At 39.2% G+C, this 20,015-nt stretch overlaps 2 protein-coding genes across 7 annotated transcripts in view; both read right to left on the minus strand.

The window, feature by feature from the left end:
* Positions 1-1,222: 1,222 nt before the first annotated feature.
* Positions 1,223-20,015, minus strand: part of LOC111559126 (olfactory receptor 1L8-like) — a 397,653-nt gene continuing 378,860 nt past the window's right edge. For 4 of the 6 annotated variants that reach the window (XM_045043965.1, XM_045043964.1, XM_045043966.1 and 1 more), the window contains exon 3: positions 1,223-2,929. In XM_045043965.1, coding sequence (XP_044899900.1) covers positions 1,780-2,724 — 945 coding nt within the window. In that variant the 5' untranslated portion in view covers positions 2,725-2,929 and the 3' untranslated portion in view covers positions 1,223-1,779. Of the gene's footprint in view, positions 2,930-5,927; positions 6,070-20,015 lie in introns of all 6 variants that reach the window. The other 2 variants (XM_045043963.1, XM_045043961.1) reach the window with 2 other exon arrangements.
* On the minus strand, positions 16,445-19,315 carry LOC123381805 (olfactory receptor 1L8-like). The gene has a single exon (XM_045043959.1). It carries the CDS (start codon positions 18,970-18,972, stop codon positions 18,013-18,015), a length of 960 nt encoding a protein of 319 aa, XP_044899894.1. The 5' UTR covers positions 18,973-19,315; the 3' UTR covers positions 16,445-18,012.

Raw genomic sequence — 20,015 nt, forward strand, 5'->3', positions numbered from 1 at the left:
CACAAATTCATACATACATTTTTATATATATGTACATATGTGTGTGTGTGTGTGTGTGTGTGTGTGTGTGTGTTTGTATTCTGTTTTCTTTGGTAAATTTTAGTTTTATCCCTCTCATTTAGGTCTATGAGCCTATTGGTCTATGAGCCTATTATGTATGGTGTGAGTAAGGGGTCAAGACTAATTATTTCTTATGGCATATCTAGTTGTTCCAGCATAATTTATCAAATGGCTGCTTCTTTCTCCATTAAATTGCATTTGCACTTGGGCAAAATCAATTGATTATATAAATAAGGATTTATTTTGGGTTCTCTATTTGTTACGGTGTTTTATTATTTATTTATTTGGTAATCTAATATATGAATAGGTTTATATGAGCTATATACATTAATTTAAAGAAATTCAGATGTTACAACCATGTATTAATTGGAAATTCTCTCCCTCTCTCTTCCCCACTGACCTTTCATTCTTACTCTAGTGACTATACACATACACAGATTTGTACAATTAAAAAAAAATGAATTCATACTTTTTTACTTGTGCAACATCTTGATTTTCCTACCTAATGGCTTTTCAAAGAAGTAATAGACATCCATTTTATTCTTTCAACCTGCTGCATATTCTTACATTCTATGTGATTAACCATAATTAATTTCTCTATTCTTTATTGGTAGGATTTTAGGTTGTTATGAATTTTTATCTGTTATAATCTGGGAATGACTGAAAAAAATCTCAATATCCAATATATATTTATGACAATATTTCCATAGATTAGACTCCTCAGAGTGGGAATTTCTAGAATGAAGCATTCAATCACGTATTTTTAAACATATACCTTCGAAGATAAATGGGAATAAGAAATGTCCCAATCTCCCTGCTGTGGAATGGATAACTTTCAAGTAATTTCTCTTGGTTCTTGTTCTTTCTGGCCATTCCCATGTGTTAAATTGTATGGAAAAAAAAAAAAAGCAGGAAACTAAACAGAACAAAAGCACAACAATTTAATAAGGATATAAATTTAAGAGAGGAGTAAAAGTGGGGCACCTGGGTGTTCAGTCGGTTGAGTGTCCGACTTCGGCTCACGTCATGATCTCATGGTTCATGAGTTCAAGCCCCACTTCAGGCTCTGTGCTGACAGCTCAGTGCCTGGAGGCTGCTTCAGATTCTGTGTCTCCCTCTCTCTCTGCTCCTCCCCTGCTCACACTCTGTCTCTCTCTTGAAAATAAATAAAGATTTAAAAAAATTTAAGAGAGGAGTAAGGGTGAAAATTTTTAAGGAAGGAAACGTTTTTTGACCGAGAAAAATGGGGAATTATAAAAATCCTCACAATGAGAAAAGTTGCTAAAATGTAATTCTCCTCCTTCCCTTCCTTCTCTGCCTCCATTCTTTTCCACATGAAATGTCTGCAAAGACATTCAAAAGCTACAAATTCAGTAATCATTTCCAGCAATAGGCTGCCATGTGAAGGGTTTTGGAGGGTAAGTCTCAATAAAAGGAGAGCAATTTGTTCAGGAAGTATTTGTGGGAAGAGAATTAGTTTCAAGCAGTATTTGGAGGATGAGGTGACGAGTCTTCATGGGGAAATGGAGGAATGGTGAGGAAGAGTATCATGATTTTAGCAGAGAAGGGGACAATTGGTGGGCTGTCATCAGTGCATGTGAGCATCCACAACAGCCTTGTCTCACATGGGTTAAAAAAGCTCATCTCCAACAGTTCAGTTGTTCACCAAGATCTAGCAGATATTAGATTCAAGTGAAGCAGATTCCACTTGTGGGTTTGTCAAGAGGGTGCTGCCTGGGATTTCCTCCTGCCCATCAGCTTCCTCAGGCCCTGTTTCAGGTCTTTGTTTCTCAGGCTATAGATAAAAGGGTTCAGCATGGAGGTAAGAACTGTGTAGACAAGTGTTGCTATGTGGTCCCTGGCAGTGTAGGTGGACAGGGGCTGTAAATAGACATAGAAGATGCTTCCATAAAAGAGGGTTACCACAGTGAGGTGAGAGCCACAGGTGGAGAAGGCTTTGCGTTTCCCAGCAGCTGAGGGGATCTTGAGAACTGTGATGAGGATTCGTATGTAAGAGAAAGTGATGCACACAAAGGGGGTCACCAAAACAACAGGGCCTTCGGACATTATCACAATTTCATTGAGAAATGTGGAGGAGCAGGACAATTTCAGCAGAGAGTTGATGTCACAGAGGAAGTGATGGATAACATTGTTGTCACAGAAGGTGAGACGATTCAGTAGCAGTGTGTGTAGGAGTGAGTGGAGGTGAGGAAGTGAGCAGGAAAAGGCCACCAGCAGGACACAGCGGTGGTGGTTCATGATGGTGACATAGTGGAAGGGGTCACAGATGGCCACATAGCGGTCAAGGGCCATGACCGCCAGGAGGCAGCTGTCAGTGTTGCCCAGAGCATAAATAAAATACATCTGTGTCAGGCACTCAGCATAGGAGATGGTCTTCTCTGACAGGAAGCTCACTAGCATCCTGGGGACAATGGTTGTTGTAAAGCAAATGTCAGTGAAGGACAGGAAACTCAGGAAGAAATACATGGGGGTTTGGAGCTGGGAGTCAGAGTGGATGGCGAGGATGATGAGCAGGTTCCCTGTTATGGTGACCAGGTACATGGTGAGGAAGAGGATAAAGAGTGGCTTCTGGTCCCCAGGCCGGGAGGAGAGTCCCAGGAGGATGAACTCAGAAACACTGCTGGTTTGGTTGACTCTTTCCATTGATTTGGGTCTACTTATATACAAGATGACTTATTATTTACCATACTGCAAGTCCAGAATCCAAATCCTCAGAACCCAGCAAGTCTTGTTTTTTCTGTTTTGTTGCAATTAGTTGTTCTGTAGAGACAGCTTGTAAGTGTCATGGTCCTTGATGTATTTCTCCCTTCCCAAATCCATGGGCATCACCAGGGCCTTATACTGAAGGCTGGAGGGACAGAAGAAGAATTTGCCTTTAGAAACCATCAGAGATGGACCTTGTTGATTGCAGTTCATTAGTTCTTATTCTGTGCAAAGCCTGTTCTCTTGTTGGGGATGTAGTGATAAAAACAGGCAAATTCTTGCCATTGTGTAGCTCGTGTTTAGTTGGGGAGACAGATGGTCAACAAACAACATAAAGCAGTATATAAGGGATGAAGGTGAATGGGGAATGGAGTGGAGGTATTTTTGGTACGCAAGGTCACAGGACACTCATTTCCTATCAAAGGAAGCCCAGTGGTGGCATTGTAAAGTTCAAATTTGCATTGACTTGGAAAAAAATAAGGGTTTGCCAAAATAACCAACAGGGAAAATCTAATGGGAATGTTGAACCTGTTTCAACAAAGTGGGCTTTTCCTTCTCTGGACATAGGATGAAGGGTTCATCCTCCTTAGTTCATGGTATGCTATCATCACCAGTGTAAGTCTCCCCTTTTTTGTAAATTGTTTTTCCTTTCTTTAACTCTATGTTCTGAATCATATTTGTACAGGATGAGAATCCATTTGTACAGGATTATTGAATTGTTGGGTATTCAACAATTTGTTTTGAATCTTTATAATTCACCTTTCCTATGTGTATGCAAAACTATCTATGAGAAATATGTTAATTTTCATATATTAACTGTTGAGATATCTATCTATCTATCTATCTATCTATGCTTTCTCTCCAGTCATATCGAGTTATGGACAATATCACTTTGTGATGGACAAAAAAGTGGTCTCCACTTATTGCTACTACAAACACAGTTGCAATGGGAGATCTTGTATAAATAAAGTGTTTTCAAACAATTTTTTAGAGTCTTATATTTACCCATACCTTCTTAATGGACATATCACATAGGGATTTTTAAAAATTTTGAGATATTGGTTACTTATATATTCCTTGCTACCATAAAAATCTCTATAGTCACCATACTTATATATCACCAAAATTTTAAAAATAATTTCTTTTTCTTAAGTTTTATTTAAGTAATCTCTACACCTCACGTGGGCCTCAAACTCATAAGCCTGAGATCAAGAGTCACATGTTCTTCCAACCGAGGTATCCAGGCACCCCTAAAATAATTTCCTTGGAAACAGTATAGTCTTTCATTCTTTTTGAATAATCCCATGCATTGGAATTTTCATGCATTAAAGATGTTATTATATATTAATATATGAATTCATTTAACAATTAAATGTTGTATTTACATTAACAACTAAATGATGTCCTGTACATCAGGGTAATTATAGGTAATAGCATTGCACTACATACCCAAAACTCGCTAAGACAGTAAGTCTTAAATGTGCTTACAACTTTATCATAAATAACTAAACATCTTTACACCTCAGATTCACCATGTATGATATTGGACACAAATACATGCATGCTCATGAGGATTTAGTGAGAAATGCATCTACACTCAGGAGAGAGACAAGCATATTATGAACACTCAGCAGAAACTCTTGATCATCATCAATCCCATTGTTGCTTTCCCTTATCTGCTATGACTGGTTGTCCTCAAAATCAATTAACTCACATGCTTGAAGTATCATATGCCTCACTGCCAAGTTGTCAGACTAACCTCATGATTTTGTAAGATCTTATGGAAGGATGATTTGTTTAGGCATTGAATGATCTGAGTGAACCAGTAGTTAAAGTTAAAACAATAACCAATATTACTGAAAATGTACTACATGTCGAGCTAGTGCTAAGCACCTCACAAATTCCCACGATGAGGGATCACAATGTATGTGTTGTTATCAGAAGCCTGAGGCTTAGAGTGAAGTGGTTTGCTCAAGGTCATAAGTAAGTGAGTAGCAATCAGGATTTGAACTCCAAGCTGAATCACTCTGAAGCTCATGCTCTTAACCCTCAGGCTACACCTCCTCATGTCTCGTATATATACTGTCTGTCACAATCACACACAGGCACTGTTTTCCTCACTGTGTCATTTCCTAAATGACCTCCCTTTCTTTCCCTCTTAACTAACAATCTTTCTTTTCCCATGTTCAGAATCTATCCTTGTAGTGGCTAAAGAGGTGACCGATCTTGCTGTGTTACACAGATGGTGGATTTGAAATATTGAACATCTATGATTAATTGGCCAACATCAGGTGGAAAAAATTGGCCATGCATGTCTGGGCCATGTCTGGCATGGAGAGTTGTGGTTGGTGCTGGACAGTGTCCTGGAGTTAAGACAAAAGATGGGGGCTTGATTTATCCTCTGTCACTTGCTCATGAGCTGAATCCTAATGTTTTATGAATAGCAAATGAGATACCATGGCTGCAAGACAGTTTGTTAAACACAGGTCAATATTAAAAAGTGAGCCATCTGTGAAAATGCTGCCTGGGGAATTAAGAAATTAGTGGAGTTTGGTTTAATTAATGATGTTGGGTGCTCCAGGTCATAAGTGAGAGGATCACCTATTCTGATAACCAGAAAAAAGGAAGGTCTTGAATCTGAGAATCAGGAAGAACAGTTCTCAAAGCACAGGGTAAGTGCGTAAGACTGGGAATACAATAGTTTCCTTTCCTTTTCTTTCTTTCTTTCTTTCTTTCTTTCTTTCTTTCTTTCTTTCTTTCTTTCTTTCTTTCTTTCTTCTTCCTTCCTTCCTTCTTTCCTTCCTTCCTTCCTTTCTTTCCTTCCTTTCTTTCTTTCTTTCTTTCTTTCTTTCTTTCTTTCTTTCTTTCTTTCTCTTTCTCTCCCTCCCTCCCTCTCCTTCCTTCCTTCCTTCCTTCCTTCCTTCCTTCCTTCCTTCCTTCCTTCCTTCCTTCCTGTGTTTTGCTTCTAGCAAAGCACATAGGGTAGATGGTCTAGAGGTCAAACTGGATGGACTGAAAACCACAAGCTGGGTGGAGGTTTTAGTTGGACACTATGACTGCTTAATCCACACAATAGTTGAAATCCTCAGGGAGGAAAGAGTAAGTGCCAGAGGTTGGAGGAGCCAAGAGGGTGGCCAGCTTACCGAAGCTCACCTCCAGATCCAGATGCTGTTCTTGCCTTCCCATTTTCTCCAGAAGCTGGTCTGCACCACATCTGCTACTCAGCTGCAAGTCTGCTTCTCAGCCAAGCACAGCCCCCTCATGTTTCTCCCATGACACTCTGCGCTGATTAACAAGGAGAGGAACAGGAAAGGCGGGGGAGCTGATGTGCTACTTGGAAGGGATAGCACGTTTCCCCACACTGGCCTCCAATCCCTCAAGTCTGGCCCCCAGCATGCTGCTGCTTTCCCAGCTCCCCATTTCAGAAGGCAGAGACGTCTTGACTCAAGGGGCAAGGACCGTCTTGATGGCAGAAGCTCAGGCAGCGTGCGTCTCCTGAGTCTGAGCTCTGCTCTGCTGGCCTCGGGGGCCCTTGTTAGGCTGAAGGAGTTGTGGTGTGATGACCCCTCAAGGGAGCTGGTCCTGTGATTGCTCTAGGCAGAGCAAGCAGACTGGAAATCACACCTAGCATGGCTGACTCAAGGGGACAGGGGAGACCTGAGGCTTTCTGTTTTGAGGTGGGGCTCATCCCAGAGCCACTTAACCTCACTGCAACATCTCAAGGGTGTGCTTGAGTCTCCCCAACTCGGGGTTATCAGGGGTGGACAAATATTTATGTGGGTGAATATTGTTATGTTTGGGGATGCAGGTGTGGACCGAGGTATATTCTAGAACAGGGAGGTGGCAGTTTCCAGGGGATTCAGTGGGGGTAGATCAGTGGTATGTATGTGGGTTCCAGTGTCTTGGCAGGCATGTGGATCCGATTATTTTTTTTCCTGTGTGGGATTAGTTTAATGTCAGTTGATGTATGTTTAAAGCACAGGGTATGCAATGGTTGTTGTCATATTTAGCTAAGGGACTTTGGAAAAATAGTGTATGTGTTTTCAGAGTTTAGGCTCAGAGCAGTCTTTTAAGGGTTAGTGTTGAAGAAAGAAGATTAAAAAAAATTTTTTTAATGTTTATTTATTTGAGAGAGAGAGAGAGAGAGAGAGAGAGAGAGAGAGAGAGAATGAGTGGGGGAGGGGCAGAGAGAGAGGGAGACACAGAATCTGAAGCAGGCTCCAGGCTCTGAGCTGTCAGCACAGAGCCGGATGTGGCGCTCAAACCCATGAACTGCAAGATCATGACCTGAGCCAAAGCTGGAGGCTCAACTGACTGAGCCACCCAGGCGCCCCAGAAGAAAGAAGATTTTAACAGATTGCTGGCCTTGCCAGTAAGTTAGTTGCCTTTAACAAATTACTTAGCCTGCATAATAGAGCCTCAGTTTTCATCTGAAAAATGAGGATAATGACTCATCCTGGCATTGAAACCAGATAGAAAATTTCCTTTGGAATTTTATAGACAGAATATTGTATATCATGGTGAACACTATCCATAACAAGATGTAGGAAATGAAACACATTTTGCTGTTGTCGCAATACATGTGTGTGTCTGCTTCCTTAGCCTCAAGGTTAATTTTTCAGCTTTAATCTGTGTATTAGAGTAGGTACTACAGAGATAGAAAGTCCTAGATTTTTACTCCTGCCTCTTCCTCTTACTAGTCATGTGGCTGTCCTTTCTAATCATTCATTCAACTTTTTCTCATTCTTTCTTCTTCCTCCCTTCCTCCCTCCCTCCCTCTCTCTCCCTCCCCCTTCCTCCCTCTCTCCCTCCCTTTCCTTCCTTCCTCCCTTCCTTTTTCCCTCCCTCCCTCCCTTTCAGTTCCTCTTCTTCTTCTTCTACTCCTCCCCCCCTCCTCCTTCTCCTCCTTCTTCTTTATATTTTAGTTAGCATACAGTGTAATGTTAGTTTCAGGAGTAGAATTCAGTGATTCATCACTTACATACAACACCCAGTGCTCATCACAAGTGACCTTCTTAATACCCATCACTCATCCAGCCCACCCCTCCCTCACCCACCTCCCTCCACCAACCTTCAGTTTGTTCTGTATTATTAAGAGTCTCTTGTGGGGGCACCTGGGTGGCTCAGTCAGTAAAGTGTCTGACTTTGCTTCAGGTCATGATTTCACAGTTCATCAGTTTGAGCCCTGCATTGGGCTAGCTGCCGTCAGTGTAGGGCCTGGAGCCTGCTGGATTCTGTGTCTCCTTCTCTCTGCCCCTCCCCTGATTGTGCTCTCTCTGTCTCTCAAAAATAAATAAACATAAAAAAATTAAAAAAGAGTCTCTTGTGGTTTATTTCCTTTTCTTATCTTTCCCCCCTCCCATACATTCATCTGTTTTATTTCTTAAATTATGTATATGAATGAAATCATATATTTGTATTTATGATTGATTTATTTCACTTAGCATAATAGATTCTAGCTCCATCCATGTCATTGCAAATGGCAAGATTTATTTTTTTGATGGCTGAGTAATATTCCATTATATGTATATACCACATCTTCTTTATTCATTCATCAGTCAATGGACATTTGGGCTCTCTCCATAGTTTGGCTATTGTTGGTAATGTTGCTATAAACATTGGGGTGCACGTACCTCTTGGAGTTTGTATTTTTGTATCCAATGGGTAAATACCTAGTAGTGCAATTGCTGGGTTGTAGGGTAGTTCTATTTTTAGTTTTTTGAGGCGCCTCCATACTGCTCTCCAGAATGGCTTCACCAGTTTGCATTCCTACCAACAGTGCAAGAGGGTTCCCCTTTCTCTGCATCCTCGCCAACATCTGTTTATCTACAGTTATTAATTTTAGCCATTCTGACAGGTGCAACTTGGTATCTCATTGTGGTTTTGATTTGTATTTCTCTGATGGTGAGTGATGTGGAGCATCTTTACATGTGTCTGTTGGCCATTGGGATGTCTTCTTCGGACAAGTGTCTATTCATGTCTTCTGCCCATTTCTTCACTATATTATTATTTTGGGGGGGATGTTGTATTTGATAAGTTCTTTATAGATTTTAGATACAACATTTTATCTAATATGTCGTTTGCAAATATCTTCTCCCATTCTATCAGTTGCCTTTCAGTTTTGTTGGTTGTTTCCTTCTCTCTGCAGAAGCTTTTTATCTTAATGGTGTCTCAATAGTTCATTTTTCTTTTTATTTCTCTTGCCTCCAGAGACATGTCTAGTAAGAAGTTGCTGTGGCCAAGGTTACTGCCTGTGGTCTCCTCTAGGATTGTGATGGTTTCCTGTCTCACATTTAGGTCTTTCATCCATTTTGAATTTATTTTTGTGTATGGTGTAAGAAAGTGGCCCAGTTTCATTCTTCTGCATGTTGCTGTCCAGTTTTCCCAACACCATTTGCTTTCAGCTGTTTTTGTGTCAGTACCATACTGTCTTGATGATTACAGCTTTGTAATACAGCTTGACGTCCGGAAATGTGATGCCTCCAGCTTTGGTTTTCTTTTTCAACATTACTTTGGCTATTTGGGATCTTTTCTGATTCCATACAAATTGTAGAATTATTTGTTCTAGCCCTGTGAAGAATGCTGTTGTTGTTTTGATAGGATTACCTTGTATGTGTAGATTGGTTTGGGTAGTATTGACATTTTAACAATATTTGTTCTTCCAATCCACGAGTATTGAATGCTTCTCCATTTCTTTCTGTCTTCTTCAATTTCTTTCATGAGCTTTCTATAGTTTTCAGTGTACAGATCTTTTACCTCTTTGGTTAGGTTTTATTCCTAGGTATTTTATAGCTGTTGATACAATTGTAAATGGGATCAATTCCTTGATTTCTTTTTCTGCTTCTTTATTATTGGTGTATAGAAATGCAACTGATTTCTGTACATTGATTTCATATCCTGTGACTTTGGTGAATTAATGTTTGAGTTCTAGCTGTTTTTTGGTGGAGTCTTTTGGCTTTTCCCCATAGAGTATCATGTTGTCTGCAAACAGTGAAAGTTTGGCTTCTTCCTTTCCATTTTGGATGCCTTTTATTTCTTTTTGTTGTCTGATTGTTGAGGCTAGGACTTTCCAACACCATGTTGAACAACAGTGGTAAGAGTGGACATCCCTGTCATGTTCCTGATCTTAAGGGGAAAGCTCTCAGTGTTTCCCCATTGAGGACAATATTAGCTGTGGGTCTTTTGTATATGGCCTTTATGATCTTGAGGTATATTCCTTCTATCCCTACTTTCTTGAGGGTTTTTATGAAGAAAGGATACTACGTTTTGTCAAATATTTTTCTTCATCTATTGAGAGGATCATATAGGTCTTACCCTTTTATTAATGTGATGTATTACATTGATTGATTTGTGGATATTGAACCACCCCTGAAGCCCAGGAATAAATCCCACTTGATTGTGGTGAATAATTCTTTTAATGCATTGTTGGATTTGGTTTGCTAGTATCTTGTTGAGAATTTTTGCATCCATGTTCATCAGGGGGATTGATCTGTAATTGTCCTTGTTAGTGGGGTCTCTAGCTGGTTTTGGAATCAAGGTAATGCTGGCCTCATAGAATGAGTTTGGAAGTTGTCTTTCCATTTCCATTTTTTAGAACAGCTCCAAAAGAATAAATACTAACTCATCTTTAAATGTTTGGTATAATTCCCCTGGAAAGTCATCTGGCCCTGGAATCATGTTTGTTGGGGGATTTTTGAATCAATTTATTGATTCAATTTCTTTACTGGTTATGGGTCTGTTGAAAGTTTCTATTTCTTCCTGTTTCAATTTTGGTAGCTTATATATTTCAAGGAATGTGTCCATTTCTTCCAGATTGCCCAATTTGTTGCAATATAATTGCTCATAATTTTCTCTTATAGTTGTTTGTGTTTCTGCAGTGTTGGGTGTGATCTCTCCTCTTCCATTCTTGATTTCATTTATTTGGGTCCTTTCTTTATTCTCTTTGATCAATCTAACAAAATCAATCAATTTTGTTAATTGTTTCAAAGAATAAATTTCTGGTTTCATTGATCTGTTCTGTTTTTTGTTTTGTTTGGATATCATTGATTTCTGCTCTAATATTCATTATTTCCCTTCTTCTTCTTCTGGTTTTAGGTTTTATTTGTTGCTCTTTTTCCAGCTCCTTTAGGTGTAAGATTAGGTTGTGTATTTGAGACCTTTCTTCCTTCTTTAGGAAGGCCTGGATTGCTATATACTTCCCTCTTATGACTGTGTTTGCTGCATTTCAGAGGGTTTGGACTGTTGTGTTTTCATTTTCATTGGCTCCCATGTATTGTTTAATTTCTCCTTTAATTTCTTGGTTAACCCATTAATTATTTTCATAGGATGTTCTTTAATTTCCAAGTATTCGTGGTCTTTCCAAATTTTTCTTTGTAGTTTATTTCAAGTTTCATAGCGTTGTGGTCTGAAAATATGCATGGTCTGATATTGATCTTTTTGTACCTATTGAGGGCTGATTTGTGACCAGTATGTCATCTATTTTGGAGACTGACCCATGTGCCCATGAGAAGAATGTGTGTTCTGCTGCTTTAGGATGAAATGTTCTCAATATATCTGTTAAGTCCATGTGGTCCAGTGTCATTCAAAGCCATTGTTTCCTTGTTGATTTTCTGCTTAGATGATCTGTCCATTGCTGAGTGGGTGTTGAAGTCCCCTACTATTATGGCATTGTTATTAATGAGTTTCTTTATATTTGTGATTAATTTATTTATATATTTGGGCTCTTTCATGTTGGGGGCATAAATATTTACAATTAAAAAAATTTTAAATATTTTTTTAATGTTTATTTATTTTTGAGACAGAGACAGAGTGTGAGCGGGGGGAGGCAGAGAGAGGAAGACACAGAATCTGAAGCAGGCTCCAGGCTTTGACCTATCATCACAGACCGATATAGGGCTTGAACCCACAAACTGTGAGATCATGACCTGGGCCAAATTTGGACAATTAACAGACTGAGCCACACAGGCGCTCAAAATATTTACAATTTTTAGATCTTCTTGGTGGATAGACCCCTTAATTATGATATAATGCCCTCCTTTCTTGTTACAACCTTTGTTTTAAAAGCTAGTTTTTCTGATATAAGTATGGGTACTCCAGCTTTCTTTTGACATCCATTAGCATGTTAGATGGTTCTCCATCTCCTTACTTTCAATCTGCAGGTGTCTTTAGGTCTAAAATGAGTCTCTTGTAGGCAGCATATAGATTTTTTTTTAATCCATTCTGAAACCCCATGCATTTTGATTGGAGCATTTAGTCCACTTACATTTAGAGTGATTATTGAAAGACATGAATTTGGTGTCATTGTGTTTCCTGTAGCGTTGCTGTTTCTGGTGGAAAAGATTTCAACCTTTGACCATTGAATATGATGTTAGCTGTAGGCTTGTCATATATGGCCTTTATTATGTTGATGTATATTCATTTTATATACAATTTATTGAGTTTTTGTCATGAAGGGGTTTGCATTTTGTCAAATGATTTTTCTGTGACTATTGAGAGGATCATATGATTTTTAATCTTTCAGTGCAAAGCCCGAAGTGGGGCTCAAACTCACAAACTGTGAGATCATGACCTGAGCCAAAGTTAGATGCTTAACCGAGTCACACAGATGCCCCCAATGGACTTATTTTTAAGCATTTTATTTTGCAACTTGCACTTCATTTATAACATTCTATACGTGTGGTGTATCATATCTGTTGATTTGTGTATAGTGAACTATCCTTGCATTCCAGGGATAAATCCCACTTGATCACCATGCAAGATTTTTTAAATGTTTTGTTGGGTTTACTCTGCTCACACATTGTATTCCTAATTTTGTTTAGTTGTCTATCTGTGTGTTCTTGTACTTTATTAAACTTCTTCAAGAAAATTATTCTGAATTCTTTGTCACACAATTATAGACCTCACTTCTTTTGGATCAGTTATTGGAGCTTTATTAGTTTCCTTTGGTGGTGTTATGTTTACCTGATTCTTTATGGTCCTTGATTCTTGGCATTGGTATCTGAATATTTGAGGAAACAATCTTCTAGACTTCCTAGATTTGATTTAGCAGGGACAGTCCATCAGTCAGTTCAGCTTGGGTTTATGGATGGGCCAGTTGGTAGCATCTTTAAGCAAGTGGGGCTTGCTAGTGGGGATTCTATTGGGTAAGGCCACTGCTGACTCTGATGTCAGGGAGGCTGCAGTGGCCCCACTGAAGCCCCACATTTGAGTGGGCCTGCTTACTGTGGTCCATGATCAGTGGTGACACTAGCTAGGATCTGTTATCATCTCTGTTCAGGCAAGGTGCTGGCTATGGTGCTATGTTGAGCAAAGACCGTAGGAGTGCAATGGTGAAAGTAAGAACACTTGCAATAATGCAGGTGAGAAATGATAGTGGCTTGAATGAAGGTGGTTGCAGTGAAGGTAGATATTTTGTGAAGGTAGAACCAACAAGACTTTCAGATACATTGGTTGTGGCATGGGCAAAAGAGAAATGAGTCCAGAATGACTCCAAGGTTCCCGGCCTGAGCAACTGCAAGGGCAGAGTCCTCATTAATTCAGATGAAGAAGCTTGTAGGGAAGAAGGTTCAGAGGAGATCAAGAATTTGGTTATTAGAGCACCTGGGTGGCTCATTCTGTTAAGCATTCAGCGCTTCATTTCAGCTCAGGTCACAATCTCACAGTTCATGAGATTGAGCCTGGCATCAGGCTCTGCACTGACTACATGAAGCCTGCTTGGGATTTTCTCTCTCCCTCTGCCTCTCCCTCACTTGTGCACACTCCATCTCTCTCTCAAAATAAATAAATAAACTTAAAAAAGAGTTTGGTGGGGGTGTCTGGGTGGCATCTAACTCTTGATTTCAGCTCAGATCATGATCTCACAGTTCGTGAGTTCGAGCCCTGTGTTGGGCTCTGCACTGAGGTGTGGAGCTTGCTTGGGATTCTCTCTTTCTCCCTGTCTCTTTTCCCATGCTCTCTCTCTCTCTCAAAATAAATACATAAAGTCAAAAACTTAAAAAAAAATAAAAATTTGGTTATTGACATGTTTAGTTTCTGATATTTATTAGACATCCAAGCAGAAATGTTGAGTAGACAATGGATGTACAAGTCATAAATTCAGGGGAAAAATCTGTGCTAGAGAGATAGTTCACCTATTGTGCCCTGTTTCCTTACAAAACAGGGATTATAATAAACACCTCAAAAAGTTTGGTCAGGATCAATCAAGATGATGCACATACTGTTGAGTATTCCATTATATAAATATACCACACTTTATACAATGAATTTATTTATCCTACCATAGGTGAATATTTAGATTATTTCTAGTTTGGGGCTTCATAAATTTAAAAAAAAATTTAATGTTTATTTTAGTTTTGAGAGAGACAGAGTGTGATATGGGAAGGGCACAGAGAGAGGGAGACACAGAATCCAAAGCAGGCTCCAGGCTCTGAGCTGTCAGCACAGAGCCTGACATGGAGCTTGAACTCATGAACGTTGAGATCATGACCTGAGCCAAAGTTGGACGCTTAACTAACTGAGACACCTAGGCACCTCTAGGGCCTCATAAGTTTAATTCCTGTATTAAATGTTTTTATTCATGTCTCTTGTTGGACATGTACATGTGTTTCTCTGGAATATATACCCAAGAATGGAATTAATAAATTGCGTAATTTTACTATGTTATGTAACAACAAATTGTTTTCGAAATTGATTGTACCAATTAATACTCCCACTAGCAGAATAATGATCTACTCTTCCACTTTTTTTTTCTAACCCTTGATATTTACCTCTGGATTCTAATTTTGTTTATCTGGTAGGTGTGCAGTGGGTTCCCATTATGATTCAATTTGAATTTGAATTAAACTCAGCATCTTTTCATGTAATTATTGGCCATTTGTGTGTGTGTGTGTGTGTGTGAAAAGCTTAATTCCTTTCCATAGTTTCCTCCATCACTTTCTTTTCCTTCTTGATTGCCCGGGATCTTTATGTATTCTTAGTTTGGGTGTTTTGTTGGTTTTATGAATTTCAAATATCTTTTACCATTTTGTCTTTTTACTCTATAATGTCTTCTGACAAACAGACATAAATTAGTATTTAACTTTAACACGTCCAATTTGCTATTCTTTTCTTTTATGGTTAGTGCTTCCTGCCTACGTCTTGTTTAAGAAATATTTTTCCACTTCAAGAAGACAAAGATATTCTCCTAATTCTTTTATGTAAAGGTATAGTTTTAATTTTTATATTTAAGTTTAGAATTCAATTCACAGGTAAGTTTAGTTTTTGCATATGGTGTGTAATAGGGATCCAATTTCATTTTTCTGTGTGAATTCCTAAGTGTCTTTGCTCCATTTATGAAAATATGCTCTCCAGTGCCTCATTCCTAAATCAAGTATACACTAATCTATGGATATGTTTCTGGGCTCTCAATTTACGGCATTTGTCTTGTTCGTCTAGACTTTCAGAAATATCCATATAGTTTTAGTTACCATAGATCTATAGGAGGTCTTGATATCTGGTAGCCTAGTGATTCTCAAAGTATCGTTTCTAAATCCACACATCAGCATTAGCTGGGGACTTGTTAGAAATGCAGATCATTGGACCTCACCCAGACTTATTCAAGGGACAAAGGACCATGGTCAAAGGCCTATCTATGGCTATGCCCATTCTTGGAGAAAAAAATGATCAGAATTTTCTCTTCCAACGCCAGAGTGTTGATAGTAATAAAAGACAACTATGGTTGTGTGGAGGTGAGATTGCTGCACACGTGGAATGTTCCCCTTTATCGGCTTCTCCAACATAAGAATTAGGACATTGAATGGAGGGTGATCTGACCTCCTTTATATCAACCCTTTCCTACCATGGCATGATATTATTTCTGTTTAAACAAAAGTAAATGCTATGAAAAACAGAGCAATAGATTATGTTACACTTTCCTTAGTGATTAGTACTTTTAATCTAAAAAAAAAATATGTGCGCCATTTTAACAACTTCCAATATTACAGATGTATACAAACTAAAAAGCAAACATTATCTCTTGCTTCCCTATTCCATGTCCTGTCCTAGAATTAACAAATTTCTTTAAATTTTTTAAATGTTTATTTATTTTTAAGAGAGAGAGAGAGAGAGAACGAGAAGAGGAGCAGAGAGAGGAGACACAGAATCTGAAGCAGGCTCCAGGCTCTGAGCTGTCAGCACAGAGCCTGATGTGGGGCTCTAACTCACGGGCCGTGAGATCATGACCTGAGCTAATCAGACACTTAACCGACTGAGCCACCCAGGTGCCCCTTTAAAAAAATTTTTTTTTGATGTTCATTTATTTTTGATAGAGAGAGACAGCACAAGCAGGGGAGGAGCAGAGACAGAAGGAGACACAGAATCTGAAGCAGGAATTAACAATTTTCAGTGGGAGATTTTCTTACTGAATATACAATCTCACTTATTCATCATACACACATACACATTTAAAACACAGATTTATGATTCAGCATTTTATTTATTATTAGGCTTATTCTTTTTTTAAATGGGTTTATTCTTGTTTTTAAATGTTAACTTATTTATTTTTGAGAGAGAGAGAGAGAGATAGCACAAGCTGGGGAGGGGCAGAAAGAGAGAGGGAAACACAGAATTCGAAACAGGCTCCAGGCTCTGAGCTGTCAGCACAAAGCTCGACGCGGGGCTCAAACTCACACACTGTGTGATCGTGACCTGAACCAAAGTTAGATGCTTAGCCAACCGAGTCACCCAGGACCCCCAATTGGGTTTATTCTTAAGCATTTTATTTTGCAACTTCACTCATAATGGCTATTCAGGGCAGTGGTAGAGATACACCTTATTATTTATAATTACTATATATTATTTCTTTCTATGGGAAAATTGAACCATTATTTGTCTATTCTCCTATTGATGGGCATTTAGGTTGTTTCTAATTTTTCACTATTACAAACAATGCTGTAATCAATGAGTGTCTGTGTACATGTAGCTTGATAACTTGATATACTATTACTATCGGACATGAGTCTTAGAAATACAAACATCGAGACAATGAAAGATCAGAAATTTTCAAACATTCAGCTGCTCACATAAGGCCAAGTTAGTTTTCTCTATGGGGTGCTTATTAAAATCCAGGTTCACAGGCCCCCATGTGAGACCTGCTGAGTAATATCTTTGGAAATGATATAGAACAGTAAGTGGCAAAAATATTAAGATACAAAATACTGCAGAGTCTACAATCCCTGAAAGAATAATAGAGAATAAAGAATGAAAAGAAAAGTAAACAGAATCAAGTCATTGCCTGTAGCACTGGATGACTCTACATCCCAGAGCCTCTATGTTTGGTTCTGGAATCTCCTAGTTATATCTGCCTTCAACGTTCATATACGGGTTTTAACTCTCTCTTCAAAAAATATGGAAGATAATCTAAGTACATACAACAAATCTTTCCTTGAGAACCAGGCAGATTTCAGAGGGGTAGTGATGGTAGAAATAGAGGGGTCTGTAAGAGGAGTTGAAGCCAAGAGAGGGCTCAAGGGGAGTGAGTGCCTATGAGGGACAGACAACAGATGACCAGGGTAAAGACCCAGAGGCAACTCCCCGCTGCATGCTGGCCTGATCATTGGTTCAGTTGTGTGCTGAACTACTAAGTCATTTAGCTAATCAGGGCTAAGAGATGGGCCTGTGTTCCTACAGTGCCCAGAATATTCTGGAATATCCTGCTGTCAATGATAGAGAAGAAGGAAGAGCAAAATCCCTGCATAAACTGATGGGCCAGACACCTTCTTTGCTTTGGTGAAAGTTTCCAATTGATGAAATTTTCAATCTATCTCTGTATCTCTCTCTCTTTCTCTCCCTAAATTTCTGTAATTATTTTCAAAAAGCTAGCAAAACTGATTACAGAAGTTCATTAAAGTAAGAAGGATACTAAGGGAATCAAAGTCCTTGAACCGATATGAATTAGTTCCAGGAATTTATGTGGAAACAGGTTTCAACTGTACTTAAAGGGAATGAAAAAAGATATTGTTTCCTGGAGAAGAGGAAGTAGAGAGAGGTAGAAATGTGAAAACTGGAAGCCAAGATTTTGGTAGACCTTGAGCCAATTATTGAATCATAATGATCTCAGTGGAAGATGGTTGCATATGCAAAGAAATGGATACAATCCAACATCCATGACACATATGAATTATCCCTGCTGACCAGCAGAAACAGGGTCCAAAGGAGAAGAGACATTCATGAACATGCTCCCAGAGGTTCTGGCTAGGACTTCCTCCTGCCCATCAGTTTCCTCAGGCCCTGTTTCAGGTCTTTGTTTCTCAGGCTATAGATAAAAGGGTTCAGCATGGAGGTAAGAAGTGTGTAGACAATTGTTGCCACACGATCTCTCACAGTGTAGTTGGACAGGGGCTGTAAATAGACATAGAAGATGCTTCCATAAAAGAGGGTTACCACAGTGAGGTGAGAGCCACAGGTGGAGAAGGCTTTGCGTTTCCCAGCAGCTGAGGGGATCTTGAGAACTGTGATGAGGATTCGTATATAAGAGAAGGTGATGCACACAAAGGGGGTCACCAAAACAACAGAACCTTCTGACATTATCACGATTTCATTGAGAAATGTGGAGGAGCAGGACAATTTCAGCAGAGGGTTGATGTCACAGAGGAAGTGATGGATAACATTGTTGTCACAGAAGGTGAGACGATTCAGTAGCAGTGTGTGTAGGAGTGAGTGGAAGTGAGGAAATGTGCAGGAAAAGGCCACCAGCAGGACACAGCGGTGGTGGTTCATGGTGGTGACATAGTGGAAGGGGTCACAGATGGCCACATAGCGGTCAAAGGCCATGACCACCAGGAGGAAGCTGTCAGTGTTGGCCAGAACGTAAATAAAATACATCTGTGTCAGGCACTCAGCATAGGAGATGGTCTTTTCTGACAGGAAGTTCACTAGCATCCTGGGGACAATGGTTGTTGTAAAGCAAATGTCAGTGAAGGACAGGAAACTCAGGAAGAAATACATGGGGGTCTGGAGCTGGGGGTCAGAGTGGATGGCGAGGATGATGAGCAGGTTCCCTGTTATGGTGACCAGGTACATGGTGAGGAAGAGGATAAAGAGTGGCTTCTGGTCCCCAGGCCGGGAGGAGAGTCCCAGGAGGATGAACTCAGAAACACTGCTGGTTTGGTTGACTCTTTCCATGATCATGAAGCCAGCTAAAACAAAGAACATCTTACCATTTCACACAAATTGCTTTCATAACAAGCCAGTAAGTATGTTTCTTCCTACGCTTACTTTTCACCCATAAGGTCATGATTAGCTACCATGTTGGCAACTTGTCAACTTTGTGGTGCCTGATGCTGCCCTCCCCTCTCAGCTTTCAGATTTCACAGACTTCTGGTATTGATACCATGGACTTTGGGAACAAGAATTTTCTTTCGGGAACAGAGTTTAACTTTCCTGATTCAGCTTAATATTAAATCTTAAACATATTTGCCTATTGAGCACCTACTTTGTGTAAAGTGCTCTTCTGGGAGTCGGGACACCACTGTGAAAAAGGCAGAGACAGCCTGGCTTTTAGATCTTCCATTTTAGTAAAGAATCTATCTATCTATCTATCTATCTATCTATCTATCTATCTCTATCTATCATCTTCATCATCATCATCATCATCATCTATCATCTGTCAATATCATCAGATAGTTCTACATTCTATGAAGAAAAATAAACCACATAAGGGGATAGAGACTGACAAAAGTAGAGTGGGATTATTTTAGATTAGATGGTTTTATTTTTCTCTGTATCAAAACAAATGCTCAGTTATGTCATTCTGAGCTTTACCTTTGAAACTACTTGCCAAAAAAAGGGGGTTGATGAAATATTCAACAGGGAAATCAGAGGAATAATGAACCTAGGCCAGCAAAGTTTTGTTGTTGTGCTTCATTTATCTTTAGCGGTACTTATTTAGAAGCTCATGTTCCTTAGTGAATGTCAACCTATCACTATCAGTCCATACAAACCCTTATTTTTAAATTTACTTTTTACCTATTTTTCTTCTAGTTTCCTAAATCTGATCATGTTCCCATATCCTGGACATCCAACCATTAAGCAAGCATATGTCCTTCTATGCCAGCATCCATTTATTTAGTTATATCGATAGCCTTATAAAATATCTATTATTGCTTTGTCTAGGTATTTTTCCTTCCACTTACTTCAACAATTACTTCAATAATACTGTGGCATATATCTCATTCTTTCTTTTTCTATCTATGTAT

The sequence above is a fragment of the Felis catus genome, chromosome D4 (genome assembly GCF_018350175.1).
Source record: "Felis catus isolate Fca126 chromosome D4, F.catus_Fca126_mat1.0, whole genome shotgun sequence".
NCBI classification, from domain to species: Eukaryota; Metazoa; Chordata; class Mammalia; order Carnivora; family Felidae; genus Felis; species Felis catus.